This window comes from Lynx rufus, unplaced genomic scaffold (assembly GCF_022079265.1).
Source record: "Lynx rufus isolate CCGP_SWC_20201006 ecotype Redwood Valley unplaced genomic scaffold, mLynRuf1.p SCAF_6, whole genome shotgun sequence".
NCBI lineage: Eukaryota > Metazoa > Chordata > Mammalia > Carnivora > Felidae > Lynx > Lynx rufus.
The window spans coordinates 144,594,320-144,613,726 of NW_025814878.1; the positions used below are offsets into that span (position 1 = coordinate 144,594,320).

At 48.0% G+C, this 19,407-nt stretch overlaps 1 protein-coding gene across 4 annotated transcripts; it reads right to left on the reverse strand.

Annotated features, from left to right (window-relative positions):
* Positions 1–1,071: 1,071 nt before the first annotated feature.
* On the reverse strand, positions 1,072–17,719 carry ZSCAN12 (zinc finger and SCAN domain containing 12). Of its 4 annotated transcripts, none has more exons than XM_047103218.1 (5): positions 17,638–17,719; positions 16,728–17,183; positions 11,996–12,161; positions 8,883–10,017; positions 1,072–2,404 (listed from the first exon to the last, which is right to left on the reverse strand). In XM_047103218.1, the coding sequence occupies exons 2-5, from the start codon at positions 17,136–17,138 to the stop codon at positions 2,239–2,241; spliced, it is 1,878 nt and encodes a 625-aa protein (XP_046959174.1). In that variant the 5' UTR covers positions 17,139–17,183; positions 17,638–17,719; the 3' UTR covers positions 1,072–2,238. The 4 variants fall into 4 exon arrangements, 3 of the variants coding, with proteins under 3 accessions (XP_046959174.1, XP_046959171.1, XP_046959173.1); XR_006966310.1 differs by having other exon boundaries at positions 2,372–2,404; positions 8,411–10,017; XM_047103215.1 differs by lacking the exon at positions 1,072–2,404 and having other exon boundaries at positions 7,260–10,017.
* Between the last annotated feature and the right edge of the window lie 1,688 nt (positions 17,720–19,407).

Consider the following 19,407-nt stretch of genomic DNA (forward strand, 5'->3'; position numbering starts at 1 on the left):
ACCCATTCCATGGGGAATGGAACCTGTGCACTTGTATTAAATTAATTTTTCAATACTGTGGAGATTCTGTTGTTGAGATTTGGTCTCTGCCCATACAACTTCCTGTGATCCTGCCATTTATAAGAACCTCTCTCATACGGACTCACTGATGTTTACCAAGGTGGAACCACCCTGAAGACTTCCATACTCCTCACACTGTCTGGGTTTCTCTTTAGTGCGAATTCTCCACTGCTGAATGATAAAGCTGGTGATTCCATGCAAAGCATGCCCACATTCACCCCGCTGACAAGATCTCCCTCCTGCGTCGACTCTCTGGTGCAGTCGGTCCTGACTTCTGGGCCAAGGTGTTCCCATTTCCTTCACGTACAGTTCGTTGAGGTTCTGTGCTGAATGAAGGCCTCCTCACAGTCACCACATCTATGCAGTCTCTCGTTTATGTGGATTCTCTGGTGTAAAATAAGGCCACAGTACACGAAAGCATGCCCACACTCCTAACACGGAGCACTGTTCCTTGGGGTGGATCCCCTGGCAGGAAAGGAGGGACCCGCTACAAAGAAAAGCCTTTCCAAACCTGTTGCCCTCAAGGAGGTTCTCTGCGGCATCTGTATTCCCTGATGCGGAGTAAGGGCTCGCCAGTTACTAAAGCTGCTACTACACTTACCGCATAGATGTTGCAGTTCTCGAGAGATCCCACCACAGCATTTCACATCTGCAGGATTGGAAACAAGTCCTTATTTTTATTCTTAGTATAACCATCTACAAAAACGCACAGATAATTCAAATGTCAGTTGTCTCTTCTGCTGAGATAATGAGACTAAAAATGAAGAACAGTGACAAAGGTAAAACCCAGTTTGACTTAAAGTACACGCCTTTATGTGTCTAAACTGTCATCTCAGGTTGGCAAAGTGCCCAAAAAGGCATGTGAGGTTCCACTTTGAGTGAGAAGAGACAGCTGGGCAGAAAGTTTGGAAGAGCAAGGAGGATTTTCCCACAAAATGTGACAAAGAACCAGGAAGGTATAATCAAAAACTTAAGAAGAGATCAGTTTGAATCCAGAGATAAAAAATAGAATATAATGAAATCAAGAGAAATTTTAATTTGTTAGGACTACTTAAAAGGATCATGTATACCAACTGAAATGTACCTAGGCCACTACTACAGACAAATAAATGCTCTACAAATATTGGTTGAGTGAATCAATGAATAGTGGGATATGACAAAAGTTAACTTGAAGCAATAGCTAGGTTTCAGTTATAAAATGCACACTGTTTTGATATGGGAAAATGTTTCAAAATTACATACTATTTTGATATGGAAAAACTAAAGTGGGGAAAAATAATTTTTCCAGTAATGTTCAGGACTAAAACATAAGAAAGCAGCACTTTGAAGTAAAGTAGCTGAATAGGTCAAACCAAACACCCAAACTGCTCACAAATATAGCTGAGTTTCCACCTAAAGAACTGGGCAGACAACAAGGAGACAGGGGCAAGTTTTCAAGGGAAAGGACATGAACTAATGAGAGACCCAAGAAGCTTCTTTTCAAGGATCTCTTCTCTCTGCAGACACCCTTTCTCACTGGCTTTCTGTTTCAAAAGGCAATAATGATGAAAGTCAAACTAAAATTGGGTCTTAACAGGCTGCCTGTGAAGCCTCGGATTCCGAAGTACTTTCTCTGCCATATCTTGTTCTATCCTTTAGCCTGGACCCTAGAGCCAATTGGATGAAGCTGGTCTTGGAAAACTGAATTTGAAGTTAAACACTCAGTAAAAACACTCAAACAACAACCCAACATCGGAAGTTTCCCGGTGTGCACAAATACCAGGGGGAATTAAAGCCCCGAGGGAGGCGCTGGGTTTTCGCTTCAGAGACATATGGTGGATCCTACAGTTCAGCTTTACTGCTTTCTGCGCCATTCCAGAAGGCTTTCACTAGTCAAGCCATAACATAAGCGATTATCCCGACCCTTTCCACCTGATGGCTTTCCCTCCAAGCTGTCTCCAACTTCTCTAGCACAAGTGATGCCTCTTCTCCACATTCTGGGTATTATCCCTGCCCAACTGTGCAGCTCCCTAGGTAGGTGTCAGGACCTACTTCAGCACCTGCTCCTTGGTCTGTTTCTGATCTCAGCACCTGCAGGTAAAGTTCTCTGAGTCGTCTGGCAGCCCCGGGGTGGGGGGCAGGCAGCTATCTTGGGTAGTAGCAACTTAAAAGTCTGAAGGAGTATCCGTGCCTTCTTTGTCAGCGTGGTCCCAGGCACAGCCCTCTCCCTCGGCCATCAGTCACGTTAGGGACCTTCCCACAGGAGGAACGCCATTCTGGAATGAGAGCACTCAGGAGAAGATTCACTCCAGCTTGAGGTTCACGCTGGTTTTTCAGAAGTATTTCCTTGTAGTCGGTCTTCTTCCTGGGACACAAAATAACATTGTTAACAAAACCTCTAAACTTTGTTAAGCTCCTTTTTTACTCAAGAACTCACTACTCAGACAATGCACTGAAAGAAAAAGGAACTTTGTTAGGAAGCTAAATACATTAGAAGAGTGGGAGTGGCTTTGCAAATTATTAGCTAGCACCTTATGCTAAAATCTTTTACTTCCTAAATATTAGTTAATAGAGCTAGAAAGACCATGACGCTCTTCCCTTCGGTTCTTCCCAGAGAATCCCAAATAAATGGTAAGAGGATAACATGAGAAATGAGAAAATAATAACAGCCAATATTTATTTAAAAGTGACTACAAATCTACTCATTTAAGTAGACACTATTATAATTCCACTGACAGCTGAATGATACTGTGGCACAGAGGGATCAAATCGTTTGCTAAATCACATAACCGGGAAGTGGCTTCCAGTCGTGAGTCAGATCACCTCCCCAGTCACTCCCACTGTCCCACAGCCAAGGTATCCTAATACAATTCAAAACTCGGAGGCCATCCTTGACTTCCCCTGGAACCCTGAAGTCTGACCGAAGCCCCCCGTGTCCCGCCCCCGCAGTCCCAGATGCCGGGTCAGAGGCGGAGCCAGCCCGGCGCGCGCAGGTGCACCGCCCCCTCTCCCGATACAGGTGCGCGCCGAGGCCGGCGGAGCGCGCGCTTCCCGGTCAGCTGCGGGGCCCCAGCCGCGGCGCCGCCGGTCTCCTCTGGGAATCTGGAGGCTTTCTCCTCTCGGTGGTTGCCTGGCAGAGTCCCCGCCCCGCAGAGCATCCCGGCGGGGCCCACCTCCCGCCGCACGACCGAGCCAGAGCCGCCTTCCCCCACCCCCGAAGACAAAGGGCGCGAACCTGGGCTGCGTCATCTCCGGTAACCAGGGGGAGGCCTGTCCCCACGGAGGACGGCGACTGCGGGACTGGGTGGCGCACCTGGCACCAGTCCTGGGGAACTGCGCGCGGGGACGGGTGACCTCTGCAGCGGGCGCTCCCGGTGACCGAACACCGCCGTCCAAGTGCTTCGCGTGTAACCCACTCAGCCCACCTAACTGCCCCAGGAGATGGTGGTACTATTGCCATGTTCCCCAAGGGGAAAGTGAGACACAAGGCTAGTAAACCGCTTGCCCAAACTCACTCAGCTGGAATTTACAGTAAACTGTAAGCTGCCACTTTTAGCGGGTATGAAATGATGAGATACCTGCTCCTAAGTATCTCAGTGAAGTAGGCACACCGAAGCACTAGCTCAAAAATTAAAATATGCGTATCAGGCTTAGAGAGGAACCAATAAACACCTAACCCTTGGTTGTTACTAGTTACTAGTAACCTTCACTTAGAAAGCCCTTGGGACATCCAGGACCAGGCCTTTTAGGCTAAAGACCTACCCAAAGACCACCTTCAACTGAGACGGGTGGAAGACGAGCCTTGACTGATGGGCTGATGGGCGTTCAGACCCATGGGTGAGAATCAGTGGTTTCCATGAAATCAAGGGAAAACTCCTGGCTTTCAACGGTGGTCTTACGTGAGCTAAGGAGCTGATCAACTGAGAAGCTGAAAATACTCATCACGGTTGGCCTTGTCAAAATCTTATTGTATGTATAAAACATACACAACACACATTTTTATAAAATATATTCATACGTATACACTCTCCCTATATTTACAGAAATACGTGTGTAAAAAATGTGCAAGGACTCCTTACCAGTTATACCCAGTATTTGGAATGGCAGGATCTACAGAAATTCCAATAAAAGGAACTGCTAGAGCAGCTGTGACAGAACTTTTCAGGGCGAAAGGATGGACGTTGAAAATAAAGGTTATCACATGATTATCACCAAGTTGAACAAGCACTTGCTGCTCAACTTCTGGGCTGTGGGGACAGGACAGGCACCTGAAAGAACTACTTTATATAATAATGATGGTTTCTTTCATCCTAGAAGTGGTATTAGCTACATAGAAGAGATCCATTTGGGCTACTGGGTAGATCCAAAACGGGATAGCTTTCTGATGTGCATCAATGGAGACTGCCAAAAATCTATTCTGCCAGAAAGGAGAGTGAATTTCAGCTCTAAGCCAGGAGGGGGATCCCTTTCTCTAACGAGCCCATTTTTAGCGGAAATGTCTCCTGTGGACACCCTCCTTGTGAGGCAACAAGAATTAGGGCTCATGTTATGCTGACCAAACCTCATCCAAGAGTTGGTATGCAGAGAGGGTGGTGGTGGTATTATTAGCCTTGGGTGTTTGGACCCAGGACTCTGGGGTTTCTGAAGTATCTTCCAGAATAGTGATAGATTTTCCAGATAATTACTTGATTATGACTGCAACACAGGGTTCCTTCAACTGAACTAGACAAGGAAGCATGGGCTCTGGAACTGGGCCGCTGGCCTTCAAATCTTGGCCCCACCACATTCCAACTTTGTGACCTGAGGCAGCTTCAACTCCTCCAAATCACAGGTAAAAATAAAACCGTGGAAAGCACTTTAGTAATGCCTGGCCCTTAATAAGCTGTTAATGTTACATGTTACTAACAAATCCTTTTCTTGACTCCAAAAGATGGCCAATAAGGACTCTGGCTGTAAGAGTTCTGGAACAGATCATCTATGGGATGTAACAAGAGGCTACTTCCATTCAGGGTACGGGAGTGCAGAGCTGCTCCACGTTCTGGTACCTTCGTGCTCTCCACCTCTGCCCTCAACACACAGTGGACATTTCTCAATTTGGAGCCCTGCTCAGTCCCACTTTTTCTGTATTAGCTTTATCTCATACCTAAAATTCCAGGAGCCTGTTCCTACAACTGAGGTTTCTTTTGGAGGAGGCCCATCTTTCTTCCCTTTGCAACCCCTATCACACCCCCTGGAGCTCCTGTTTGTCATGTTACTTTTCATCCTGAGCCTCCTTCACTTTTCACTGCTTTAGCAATTTGATTCTCCCCAAAACCCTACAGGAGCTTTTTGTCTTAAACACTGAGTATCTTGTTTACCTTGAATCAACCAGAAAAGAGAAGCCAGTCAATCTCACTCTTATCCTTAATGTTATTCCCAAGCCACCGCTTCGCGATTCATCATTTGAGTGTTGCACCAATTGCTCAAGCTGGCTGTTATGTCACTACTCTGGACTGACATTTCTACCTTGGACTTGCTTCAGTGTCCTTTTTCCTTTCCATCCCGCCACCTGTTGTTGATGGTTTCAAAATCTGCGAAGATAAGCTATTCAAACGAGCCTAGAGCCTGTCACTGTTCTACCTTTTATTCAGAACGACGTACTGTGGACTTCACTGTGAGGCATTCTCTGTGCACTGCACTCCCCAATTCCATGTCTAACCTCGGTCACATCCTCCACTTGCCCCTCAGGGTCTTCTACTCCTGTGTTGCCCATTTAGCTCCAATTATTCTACTCTATTTTCTTATCCTGGATAGTTTGAGCCCCTTTGATGTCTACCTGGAAACGCCAGGTCACTCACCTTTTCTTGGTAGTGCAACTACATTTAAGCGTAAGAAACAACCAGAACAAAACCTCCCCCTTTATTTTTAACCAAGTTATGAACTGTATCCTATATGATAGGCATATCCCACTATTCTGGATCTTTGTCTAGGGTTCATTCATATTAAGCAAATAAAGGTGTTAGAGGCAAATGGAGGAACATGTCTGCCCTGAGCGGGTATGTTTAACAGCAGATGAAGGGCGGAACCCACAGATAACAGCACTGAGAGCCAAAAGCAAGTTTAAATTAAGAGTCGTGTTCCAGTGAGCAGTAAGATTAGAGGTTTGAGGTTACTATGAAGAGTAACTTCAGTCCGGATAACATGTCTGAAATCAGGCAAGGTGACAAGCATGGACAGCATCTGAAGGACATTCTCATTTGGGTTCTCATCTCTAAGCGACGTCCCCTCCATCAAAGAGCTTGCAAGAGTGAGAGACGCATGGCAGGGGAAGCTGGGAAGAGAACAGGTACACACCCGGCTGAGAGCCCCCAGCCTCACTCAGGGAAACAAACTCAGTTTTCTGGAGATAAAAAAGGAGGTACCCAACCCCAGCTGCCTCGACGCCTTCTGTGTGCAGCTCCAATGTTGGTCTTAGGATATAACACCTCAAGGGTCCTCAACTTGAGAGTGAGCTGTTTTTCAGATGTTCATTTGCTTTCCTCTATTGTGAACTCAGGATGTTTTCCCTTAGTCACAGAAATTGCAATCCCAAAAGCAAATCTGACACACAATGTACCTAAATTATGGTACTAATACATTATTATTATATTATTATTATTCTATTATGAAAATGTGCTCACACTTAAAGCTTAGAAGCTAGAACATATCAATTTCTCCAGGGACTTCTGGTTCCAACCAGTGATGATACTATGTTCTGGATAGGGTGATGGATAGAGGGGCAAGAGATGGGGGCCGTCGGGAAAGGGGGGCAGAGTACATACAGTAGTGGGGAGGAAACAGGATAGACATGGCAGCTGGACAGAACGGCAGTTAGGAGTAAACACGCTAACTACCCTCGTTTCTCCCCTGTCCCTTGTGTGTCTCACCACTTCAGGCCCACTAAGGAGCTAGAGGTGTGGGGAGAAGAGGATCCCGGAGTTGTGTGGGATGATCTGGGGGAGGGGGGGTGGGGGCAGTCCCAGAAGTTGTAGGGCCTGTTGCGGTGAGGTACAAAGGGAAGGATATCAGAGGACATGTCAATGAAGATTAAAAATAATCTCTGTAAATAAAAAGATAAACCGGGTGCCTGGGTGACTCAGTCAGTTAAGCATCTGACTCTGGATTTCAGCTCAGGTCATGATCCCAGGGCTGTGGATTCAAGCCCCTCCTTGGGCTCTGCACTGTCAGTGCAGAGTCCTCTCTCTCACTCCCTCTCCAAATAAATAAACATTAAAAGAAAAAGAAGAAAAGATAAACTGAGCAGGAGTCACGTGTGCGTGCCTGTTGTCCACGACTGAGTCACAGGCCCTCATCTACAACAGAACTGCTTACTCAGTGATACGGGAGTCCTGTCAACTAGCTTTCGGTTGATGTTTTTGCACAAGCCTCAAGGGATAGAGTCACTAATCTTTGGCTCTTTTATGTGCTCAAGAAGGTATACAAACCAAAAAATTATAAACCAGTTTTGAAGAGCAACTATTAGGGAACTCAGAACATAAGCTGGGAAAAAACAGAGGTTAGGAGCAAACCAGAACACCAGCACTCTCCCCTAACTAACACACAGCCTTGTGCTCTGGAGACCCCTGGGTGCCTCACAATGTAGGTCAGTCTCCGATTTCCTAAGACTTAAGTTGGAAGAGGTGGAAAGGCCGTCCCGAAGCCCCTGATGCTGGATGGCTGTCTAATTTCCCTGTTCACTCCTGTCCTTCAGAGCTTTCCCCAAGCTAAGAATCTGCAGTGGCCTGTGTTTAGTGGCCCGTGTTGACGCTTCCCCACCTCACAGGCGACCATGAAGGCAGCTGCGATTCAATGCAGTGTTCCTTGAATTTTAGAATCAGGTGACTGTGGAGCTTGGACAATGGGGATTCTCGGCCCCCGCCCCAGACTTCACGAAGCAGGATGTGAGGGGGTCGCAGGCATCTTAACCAAACTCCACAGGGGACTCTGATGTGCACTGAAGGGGAGAACCACGAGAGCAAGGGACAGGACAAGTCGGAGACCTACTGCCGGCCCCTCCCTGTGACACTGTAGCTAGGTCACCCTCTCCAGAAGCAGGTGTACCCTCACTTTTAAAACAGAGAAGGATTCTAATTTACAGGCAGATCTTAGGAATTAAGAAAAGTGCTTTGTGCCTTTTGTAAGAGGCACCGTCCGCGCCCTCCCAGCCCGGCCCAAGCCGTTCCCAGGGTATCTCCGCCACCGCCCACCTGAACAGATGCCCCACCTCAGGCTGTCACTGGCGCCACAAGCCCCGAGCGTCCTCGCCTCCCCCTACGTGGGCTTTACCCTGGTTTCCACCCCGCCTTCCAAATCTGCCCACTGAACCCCGATCTTCAATACAATCTTGGCTGACCCGCTCAGGCATTGGTGATCCGTCCTTCAGAACGGACAGCACTGGCCGCCACCCGCCACCTCACGGACATGCGGCTCAGATCACTTCTGCCGTCCTGCAGTCCGATCTAAGCTCACACGTGACCTGACGGACCCCAGGCTCCACCGTAAACAGCGAGAAGAGGACTTTCGTGTTACGCTCTTTGTCCTACACACCAGCTGATGTCACGCACGGCACACGGCGAACCCTTTACAAGACGTCTGAGGTGTCCTTGTAGCAACGGTGACTGCCGTTGGAATCACTCCCAAGCTAGTATTCCTCTCCAGCCTGTACTCTGGGACACAGCGTCCCCGAGGTCGTCCCAGAAACAGACTCCTCCCCTTCGTGGACAGTCCGCTGCTGCCTAGGAGCTGAGGGCTGCCTGAACGACTCCCCACACTCATTAGAGGGAGCACCTCTACTATGGATTCTCTGGTGTTTGCTAAGATCTGACCTCTGTCTGAAGGCTTTGCCGCACTGGTCACATCGGTAGGGCTTCTCCCCAGTGTGGATCCTGTGATGCTGAATGAGGCTGGTGATGCCTCGGAAGGCGTTCCCACAGTCGTCACACTTGTACGGCCTCTCTCCGGTGTGGGTTCTCTGGTGTTCCGTGAGAACTGATCTCTGAGTGAAGGCCTTCTCACACTTATCACACTTGTAAGGTCTCTCTCCAGTGTGAACTCGCTGATGTTCTACAAGGCTTGTCCTCTGAATAAATGCTTTTGCACATACGTCACACTTGTAAGGTTTCTCCCCAGCGTGGATTCTCTGATGCTGAACAAGGCCACTCTGACTGAAGGATTTCCCACACTCCTTACACTGATGGCACTTTTCTCTGTGGTGGATCTCCTGGTGGGAAACCAGGGAGGAGTTATAAACGAAGGCTTTCCCGCACTCGCTGCACTCATAGGGCTTTGCCCCAGTGTGAACTCCTTGGTGTTGAGTGAGTATTGAACGCCGACTAAAACTTTTATTGCACTGAGCACAATGGTATGGTTTGTCTCTCGTGTGGATCTTGAGATGGTGAAAGAGGCCCGCTTTCTGGCTAAAGGCTTTGCCGCATTCGTTACAGTGGTAGTGTTTCTCTCCTGTGTGGAGCCTCTGATGTTGGTTAAGAGCCGACCAGCGGCCAAAGGCTTTGCCACACTCATTACATTTATACGGTTTCTCTCCGGTGTGTATTATTTTGTGCCGAATCAGCACGGTTCTCCCACGGAAAGTTTTCCCACATTCCTCACATTTGTAGGGCCTGTCTCCAGTGTGGACCCTCTGATGTTCTAAGAGGTTCAAGTGCTGACTGAAGGCTTTTCCACACTCCTCGCACTCATGAGGTTTTTCTCCTGGACAGACCCTCTGCTGCTCAGTCAGACGGAGTCTGTTCTCATCACCCGCAGACTGTTCACGTTCCCTGGAGTGTCCAGAAGACTCTTCTGTTTCTGCTTCGGATCCGTCCGCTTCTCTGCACCTAGCCGACTGGGACATGTCCCTTTCAAATCCGCTACACATATTCCCCTGCGGCGCCGCTTCTTCAGACACTTCTTGCGTTAGAGTTAAATTCCTGTACTTATTTCCAGTCTCAACACCTGAAACTGCAATGGATCACAGTTACTAGTTTCCACCTCATCAGACACTCATTATTCGGGTGAAAAACATATTAAGAACCCAGAGTTTCTGCAGGAGTGTACAATGGTATTAAAACATAGAACAGACCTAATACATAAAACACTCCAAAAATTGTTATGGAAAAGACCAGTAATCCAATAAAAACTGGGCAAAGGAAAAGTTGTTTCCAGGAAAGGAAATACAACAGCTCTTAAAGATGCCCACCTCAAAATAAGGGAAAAGCAAACTTGAGTATTGAGGTACAATTTGCACCCATCACCTCCGCCCATCAGTAGAACACTGTTCATGAAATGGGTATCACACATCGCCAGTGGGAGTGTAAACTGACCCGGGCTTCATACAGACCAACTTGTCAATATCCATCAAAATGACAACTGTATTTAATCTTGGGGCTGGTAATTCCACACATGGGAATTTATACTGAAGTACTCACACACGCTCACCACAGCACTACCTGTTAGAGCAAATCACTGGGGACAACTGGGGAATGGACAAGTTAATTGTGTGGTTCATCCATACATTAAAATTTTTTTTAACATTTACTTTTGAGAGACAGAGAGAGACAGAGCATGAGCCGGGGAGGGGCAGAGAGAAAGAGAGGAGACACAGAATCTGAAGCGGGCTCCAGGCTCTGAGCTGTCAGCACAGAGCCTGACGCAGGGCTCGAACCCACAAACCATAAGATCATGACCTGAGCTGAAGTCGGATGTTCAACTGACTAAGCCGCCCAGGCACCCCCATCCATACATTTTAATATTAAGGTGCTGTTAGGAAATAAAAAATATGGGGCGCTGGGTGGTGTCCGTCTGACTCTTGATTTCGGCTCAGGTCATGATCTCACGGTTGTAAGACAGAGTCCAGAGTCGGGCTTTGCTCTGAGTGTAGAGCCTGCTTGGGACTCTCTCCCCTGCTGCCCTTCCCCCCACTCATGTGCGTGCATGCATGCTCTATTTAAAATTTTTTTTAGGGGTGCCTGGGTGGCTTAGTCGGTTAAGCATCCGACTTTGGCTCAGGTCACAATCTCACTGTCCGTTGAGTTTGAGCCCCATGTCAGGCTCTGTGCTGACAGCTCAGAGCCTGGAGCCCGCTTCAGATTCTGTGTCTCCCTCTGTCTGCCCCTCCGCTGCTTGCACTCTGTCTCTCGCACTGTCTCAAAAAATAAACATTAAAATAAATAAATAAATAAATAAATAAATAAATAAAATAAAAAAAATTTTTTAAAACGCAAACCTTTACCATCTTAGTAATAAAGAGAAGAAAATGTATTTGCTTGAATGTGGAAAAACATATACATATAAAGAGATCTCTAGGGAAGCACATACAAGAAACGGAACAGTGACAACTCATCTCAGGGCAGGGAGAAGACCAGATGGCCGAGGGAATGAGTGGAAGGAAAACTTGTCACTGGGTAACTTTAAGTTTTTATCTTTGAACTATATGAATTTTTACCTATTTTTAAAAATTAAATGTAGAGAACACAGAGATAAGAAACATGGGGTCTTTCGCACATTCACCAACTTAACATTCCGCCACATTTGCTCTGTTGTTCCTCCTTTTCCTAAGAGTACACATATATATGCTTTCTCCTGAACCATCTGGAAACTGCAGACATCCTGGGCCAAAACCTGGTTACTGAAGGCAGGAGGACAGTAGCACCATCTGACAGGATAAAGGCCAGAAGTAGCAGGGAAGTCAGTATGAAGGAAAGTAACTATCAGAAGGACTCAATTAAGTGATCTCATAAAATACTGCAGGAGTGGAGAACAAAATATTAACATGAAGAGAAAACGAGAGTTGAAGCGTGACAAACCGAACCAGCTGAGAGTCCGTGCACGAGAGGTCGTCCTGACTGTGACGAGGAGAAACGGTACACGGAACTAAAGATGCCCCAGGTCCTGTGCCTGCCTGTCTTCCCTTCCTCCCAAGCTGCTCTGTCTTCCTTACCTTGCTCCTCCGGCTGGGTTCCAGATCCTGGAGATTCACACTTCAGCTGGGCAACCCCGGATGGGAGGGACATGCCGGGCTCCCGTCCTGTTCCCATAAGGGCCGTCTCCTGCAAGAGCGTGTCCTGTTGCTCAGTGTGGACAGGGACACGGTGGACACATTCATCCTGCCAACAGGAAACAACGGTTAGGATCCGATCCGAGGCAGTGACATCCGGCTCTCCGGCACCTGCGCTTCCTTCCAGACATCAGCCTGCTGGAACGCGCCTCATTCCTCAAAGCCTGTATACAAGCGACCTCCTCCAGGAACCCCGCCCTTGTGTTCTGAACCGCTAAAAAATGCTGGCTGTGCCACTGTCACGTCTTTGTCTTATGCTCAAAGTGGAGATGCGAGAGGAAGAAAATAGGAAGGAGAGAAGGAAGAGAAGGTAAAGGGAAGCAACGAGCACAAGAAAAGAACTTGGGCGAAATTAACAGAAGAGAAGAAGAAGAAAAGGACGGGGTAAGTGAAGAGAAATGATGGAGAAACGAGGCAAAAAGGCAGAGGGAACAAAGGAGAAAGAGGGAGGAAAGACAGGGGATGGGAGGAGGAAGCTGTTCCCTACAGTCTCTGCTCTTCTGAGGCTCCTCCCCCACTTCCTTCCAGGAGATGACCTTGTTCTCTCCTTGTCCAAGGTCATGGTCACATCAGAGATCACCCACTCTTTTCTTCATCACCCCCCACACACTTACTCCCTTCCACTTAGAGGAAGAGGCCTTTGCTTCATCAAGGCCCGTACCTTGTAACCTCAACTCTTGCCTTCAACCCCATCCCTTCCTGCACCTCTGACCTCTGCTCCCTAAACTCACTCACTCTGGCTTCCACTCCTCCACGGAATCACTCCCTCTTGTATTTAAAAATAAATCGTATTTCCCCAGCGTGGTATGAAAGGCAGCGATTCGGGGGCCACACTTAGTTGCTTCTTGGTTCAGGAGCTCCATGTCCCTGGGTGGTTTCTCAGACCGTGCATGACTCAGACTGTGCATGAGGCACATTGCGGGGGCACCGGCATACAACAGACCCTCAAGTTACCCCCCAATCCTGTAACAGCTACAGTCTGGGAGTAAGAAATCACCACACGCTGCCTCTACTTCCAACACAGCTTCGTTCTGTAACTTCTGACCCCAGAATAAGAGCCAAAGTCAGTAGGATGCTCTCAGAGGCAGACAGAAAAAGGTTTTCAGACCTCAAATTTGGAAGGAGAAAAAGGCCGGTACAGTGAGCTGTGCCTTCCTTCTGTCCCTGGATCTCTGGTGAGGCCTCAGAAATCAGGATGAAATTCCATCAGCCACCCCCAGCATGCTTTGAGGGAAAGGGCAGTACAAAAACAACATGTTTAAAACCAAATTACTTCTGCCCACACTTGGGAGTGCCATTCTTTCTTCTGGTTCTCTTCCCATCTCCCTGGCCACTCCCTCTCAGTTTCCACCGTCCTGTCGATCCTTTTGTCCCACAGCTTTAAATATCACCCACATTATGACAAGCTCCAATTTTGTTATTTCCAGCACACATCCCTCTGCTGAGTGGAGTTGCTTGCCCAACTTTTCCAACTGGGTTCTAAGAGGAATCTACAATTCAACACGTCCAAAACCTAGTAACTCTAGATTCCCGCCCCTACTCCAAACCTTCTTCTTTCCCCGCCTTTATCATCTCCTTGAATGACAAACCCATGTGACACGACGCGATGTTCAAACAAATCCCCTCAAGATCCAACTGCATCTCGCTGCTTCCACTGCTACTGTCACAGTTCAAGCCACTGGTACCTCCTGCCTGGATTAGTGCTGACCGGGCTTCCCTGCTTCGACCTTTGACCCTGGGCCTCCTGCACTCCCTACACCAACCCTAATCTAGGACTCTTCCAACAGAGCGGCTGGAGTGATTATTTTTAAAATTTAGGTCATAGGGCACCTGGGTGGCTCAGTCGGTTAAGCGTCCGACTTCGGCTCAGGGTCATAATCTCACGGTTCATGGGTTCGAGCCCCGCGTCGGGCTCTGTGCCAACAGCTGGGAGCCTGAAGCCTGCTTCCGATTCTGTGTCTCCCTCTCCCTCTGCCCTCGTCCTCCTCATGCTCTTTCTCTCAAAAATAAACAAACATTAAGAAATAAAAATAAATAAATAACATTTAGGTCAGATTAAACCTCTCTTCTGTTCAAAACCCTCCAATGACTTTCCATCTCAGAATAAAATCCAAAGTCCTTACAATGGCCTGTAAGTGCCCCCATGATTTGATCTCGTTCTAACTACCTGATTTCATCTCCTGCATCTCTACCACGATAAGCACATTCTCACCTGCCCACTATTTCCTCTGGCTGAATGTCCTCGGCCTAGGTGACTGCACAGCCTGGTCTCTGCTCTAAATGTCACCCCATCTGGAAGGCCTTCCCTCACCAGTCTGTCAAAAATCCCACAGTCTCCGCTTCATTCACTGTTTACCTTTTTTCCGCTTCATTGCTGTTTTCATATAGGATTTATCTCCACCTGGCACCACCTGATTACTACTCTCATTAGACTAGAATCTGTTTACAAGACAGAGGCAACTTCTGTGCTTTGTGCACTGCTGTGTTTCCAGTGCCTAGAATGGTGCCTGGTGCGTATTAAACATTCAATAAACGTCTTCTGAACGAATGAACTTTCCCCCAATCCACCATCCCCGATAGCCTTGAACTCTGTTAGGAGCACCTCAATTACACTAGTCTCTCAAGCTTGAAATCCCCCGCGCTTAGCCTAGAATAGATTGCTCCGTAGAGAGTTTTCCCTTTTTTATCCATCTAATCTAGCATTGTTTCCAATTAATACTTACCTAAGACATGCCTCATCCTTCATAGCCTGTCTTGACTCTACTTCAAACTCAGATCTTCAAACTCTGCCACATGTTCCTCCCCCTTGCCAATGCTGAGTTGCACTTCTTGTTTTATTACTTCCCTGTTTTATACTCTTCATACCAAGACTTCTGAGTCTTGATTCTATTGACATGTTGGGTCAGAAAAATCCTTGTTATAAGACGCCATCTTATACGTTATAAGATATTCCAAAACATCCTTACCCTTTAGCCACTCGATGCCAGTAGCACCTCCCCCCACTATGACAACCAAAAATGTGCCAAGACATCACCAAATGCCCTTTAGGGCAGAAAATTGCCACTGGTTGAGAACCGCTGCCTTTTATCAATGTTGGAACAAAACAGAACAGAATTCTACATAATTTGGTTAGATCCTGGCGTTACAGAAGCTCACTTAAAGAGAAAAGGTTAGAAGCTTGTGTCCTACAGAACAGACTCTACACTCCACAGGTGATACTCAAGGTCCTGGACTCTGTTCTCAACCCTTCTACTCACTACCCATGTGTCGGACCTAACTGGGCTCTACTACTCCAGGAATCTCGTCCCTGCTCTCTGAACCTTCCTCTCTGCTCTGACCTCACATTCCTCCAAGATGGTGACCTTGATTTCTCCATCTTTTAATCCTTTAATGGATGCAGAGCAGTGGATATACCTGCAAGACCTTATTTCTTAATTACTTGTATCCTGCAACAGAAGAGATGTCCCTTCCAAGAGACTGCTGCGCACCCGTTACGCTCACTTAACATTTTCTCTTAGAAATCTTATTTTTAAAGAAGACATCCAGATGGCTGACACGTGAAAAAATGCTCAACATCACTCATCATCAGGGAACTACAAAACAAAACCACAATGAGATACCACCTGACACCTGTCAGAATGGCTAACAGTAACAGTAATGCTAGTCAGGCAACAACAGATGTTGGCGAGGATGTGGAGAAAGAGGAACCCTTTTGCGCTGCTGATGGGAATGCAAGCTGGTGCAGCCACTCTGGAAAACAGTATGGAGGTTCCTCAAAAAATTAAAATGCTACGACCCAGCATTGCACTACTAGGTATTTATCCAAGGGATACAGGTGGGCTGTTTCGAAGGGACACATGCACCCCCATGTTTATAGCAGCACTATCGACAATAGCCAAACTATGGAAACAGCCCAGATGTCCATCAACAGATGAATGGATAAAGAAGATATGGTATATATGTATGTGTGTGTGTGTGTGTGTGTGTGTATGTGTGTGTGTATGTGTGTGTGTGTGTGTGTGTATACACAATGGAGTATCACTCGGCAATCAAAAAGAATGAAATCTTGACATTTGCAACTACGTGGATGGAACTGGAGGGTATTATGCTAAGCGAAATTAGTCACAGAAAGACAAGTATCATATGACTTCACTCATATGAGGAATTTAAGATACAAAACAGATGAATATAAGGGAAGGGAAGCAAAAATAATATAACAACAGGGAGGGGGACAAAACAGAAGAAACTCATAAATATGGAGAACAAACTGAGGGTTATGGGAGGGGTTGTGGGAGGGGGGAGGGGCTAAATGGGTAAGGGGCACTAAGGAATCTACTCCTGAAATCATTGTTGCACTACATGCTAACTTGGATGTAAATTAAAAAAATAATAATGAAATAAATCTTGTTTCTAATGTTTCTGAGTAGCATTTCATCAACTAGAAACCATAAGCTCATTACAGAAATACAGGATCCTCCCATAAAAAAGATATAAATAAGTTAGGTCTACATTAACCAAATTTCCATGACTTGGTGGAATAATGCTGTCCTTCGCTCTGGCCTACAAATCCGTAACTTACCTTATCTCAATCACAAACCATCTCTCATTTTCTCACCTGCTCTCCAGGCTCGTCCAGCTCCCGTTCCAGATCCTCCAGCACGGTCACCACCTCGTCCCCGCTCTCCGGGTGCTGTCCCCGCACCCAGGCCTGGAGCTCCTCGGGCAGGATGGTCAGGAACTGCTCCAGCACCAGCAGCTCCAGGATCTGCTCCTTGGTGTGTGTTTCTGGGCTCAGCCACTGGCGGCACAGCTCGCGGAGCCGGCGCAGCGCCTCGCGGGGTCCAGGCGTCTCCTGGTAGCAGAAGTGTCTGAAGTACTGTCGGAAGACCTCCCTGCTGTGGGTGTTGTTCTTCTGCAGGTTCTGATCCCGTCTGGTGGTATTCCTGTACCCCTCCTCCTCCTCCACCTTTACTTCCAGAAGCGCACCCTGTTCCTCGTGGGCCGGCGCAGCCCAGGCCGACGCCATCGCGGCCGTGCAGAAGCTCTAGCGGTGCTTCCAGCAAGGGTGGACCTGAGGGAGAAGCCGTCGCTTTTAACACAAGCTACACCATAAGCGAAAACTGCAAATTCTAACAATTTACTTCTGCGCTTTGCAAGCCACCCCCAGGGTAATTCACGACACTCACGGAAACTGAATACGAAAGACTTAAGAACACATTAAAGAGAAAGATTCGGTAAAAGGTGCTAAGGGTTTAAGGACTTCACAAAGGCAACACTTCCATTTAGCCCTAGAATAAAGGACGACCAAATGGAACACAACTAACGTTCAGAGCAAACAAGTAATAATAAAACACTGAGACGACCTCTTTTAACGGGCAGGCGTGTGGCGGAAAGCACGAAACCGGCGCGGCAGCCCCGCAGCAGATGAAAGGGCGGCGGACGCCGCTCCCGAAAGCTGCCCCCCGCCCCTGCGGCTTCTCGGGCCGGCGGGGAAGGGCAGGGGAGAGCTGCAGCACCTCGCTCACCTGCAGCTCCCGAGGCCGGCAGCCGGGTCCCTCCAGGGGAGACCACGGGTCACGCGGTCCAAGCCGCCGGGGGCCCGAACAGCCCACAGCGCCCCACAAAGGCCGGAAGCGAGCCGGGCGGGAGCAAGCGCACTTCCGCTCCAGCCTCAGGAAGGGGCGGGCACTAGCCGGGCGGATCCCGCGCTGCCCCACGAGGTCCCGAGAGTTGGCCCGGTGGGCGCGAGCGCACTTCCGCTACAGCCGGAGGCCCCACGGGTCGCGGCAGGTGGCCAGGAAGCTGGCTGATGTTGCAGGTCTCGGCCCTGCCGGTCCCGCCCGCCGTCCCCGCTGCCCCGCCCCACGGTGAGCGAGGCCTGGCACACCTGGAATCGGTGCCACTTTGTCATGTGTGTAATTCATTTTATAGATTTTTAGCGTCAACTTGCCAGTGTTTTGTTGAGGACTTGGCGTTTCTGCTCGTGGGACGTCTTGGCCCGTCGTCTTCCCTTCTGTGACTTCGTCCGATTCTGTAGGCTCCGCCGCGTGGGTGCCAGCCCCAGGCACGACCTGCGCGCTGCGAGTCTTGTCACCGGTGCAAGTGCCAGGAGAAAGCACCTGCGCGTCCAGGGGCAAGACACGGGAAGCCGAGGAGCAGAGTTCCTGTCTCGTACACGCGGGAAACCCAGGGATGTAGGGGCACCGAATAGACGTTAGTTTATTACTAACATGTGGACAATTTATAAACCAGGTGATTCTAACATTTAAAAAGTGCCGTCTCCTGTGATATTTTGATAAGCCTTCTAACTACTTCTAAAATGAAAAGAGAAAAATTCACTCAAATGGTGAAACTGTAATGTCAGATCACTTTGTTACTTTGTACATAAAAAATGAGCATAGATACACTTGATTAGCTCAGTCATGCTGGGTGTCTTTAGGGAAGTTAAAAAGGAGGCAAGAAAGGAGAAAAAAAAGTAAACAATTATATAGAGAATCCAAAAAGAACTTTATTATTTTTCCCCCAGGCTTTATATCTGGGTGGATAAGGGTATTTTGGAAAATTAAAGATGACTACAAATTTTTCCATGCTTTTCCTGGTTAGCTGTGGAGTCTATGTCATTTCCCCTTGAGTCTTGAGTGGGCTTGAGGACAGCTCAAATAAAATACAGCAAAACTGATGCTGTTTTAGTTTCCCAGCCTGAGCCCTTAAGGACAGCAGCAGCTTTCACTGTTTTTTGGAACAATTGCTCCTGGAGTCCTGAGCCACCACAGAAAGAGTCCGACGGCCCTACTGCAGAGATCACATAAGGAGGCCCCAAGACCGTCCTAGCTGTTCTTGCCCCAAGGCACTGGGCATGGCAGTGCAGCTTGGATTTTCCAGCAAACCCAGCTGCCAGATAAACACCACCAAGTGCCACTGTAAGATGCCACACGAAATGGAAGAAACTTCCAGCTGAGACCTCGCCAAATTCCTGGCCCAAAATCTCATGGGATGGTTATTCTAAGCCACTGTTTCATTTTTTTGTTTGCTTGTTTGTTTATTTACTTTGAGAAAGCATAAGCAGAGGTGAAGCAGGGAGGGAGGGAGACAGAGAACCCCAAGCAGGCTCCGCACAGTCAGCCCAGAGTCTGATGTGGGGCTTGAACTCACAAACTGTGAGATCATGACCTGAGCCAAAATCAAGAGTCGGATGCTTAACCCACTGAGCCACCCAGGCGCTCCCAACTATATTCTTAAGTGCCTGTAGAAGCCAAAGTAAATCTAGAGGAAGGTAACATCACTCAGAACCTTTC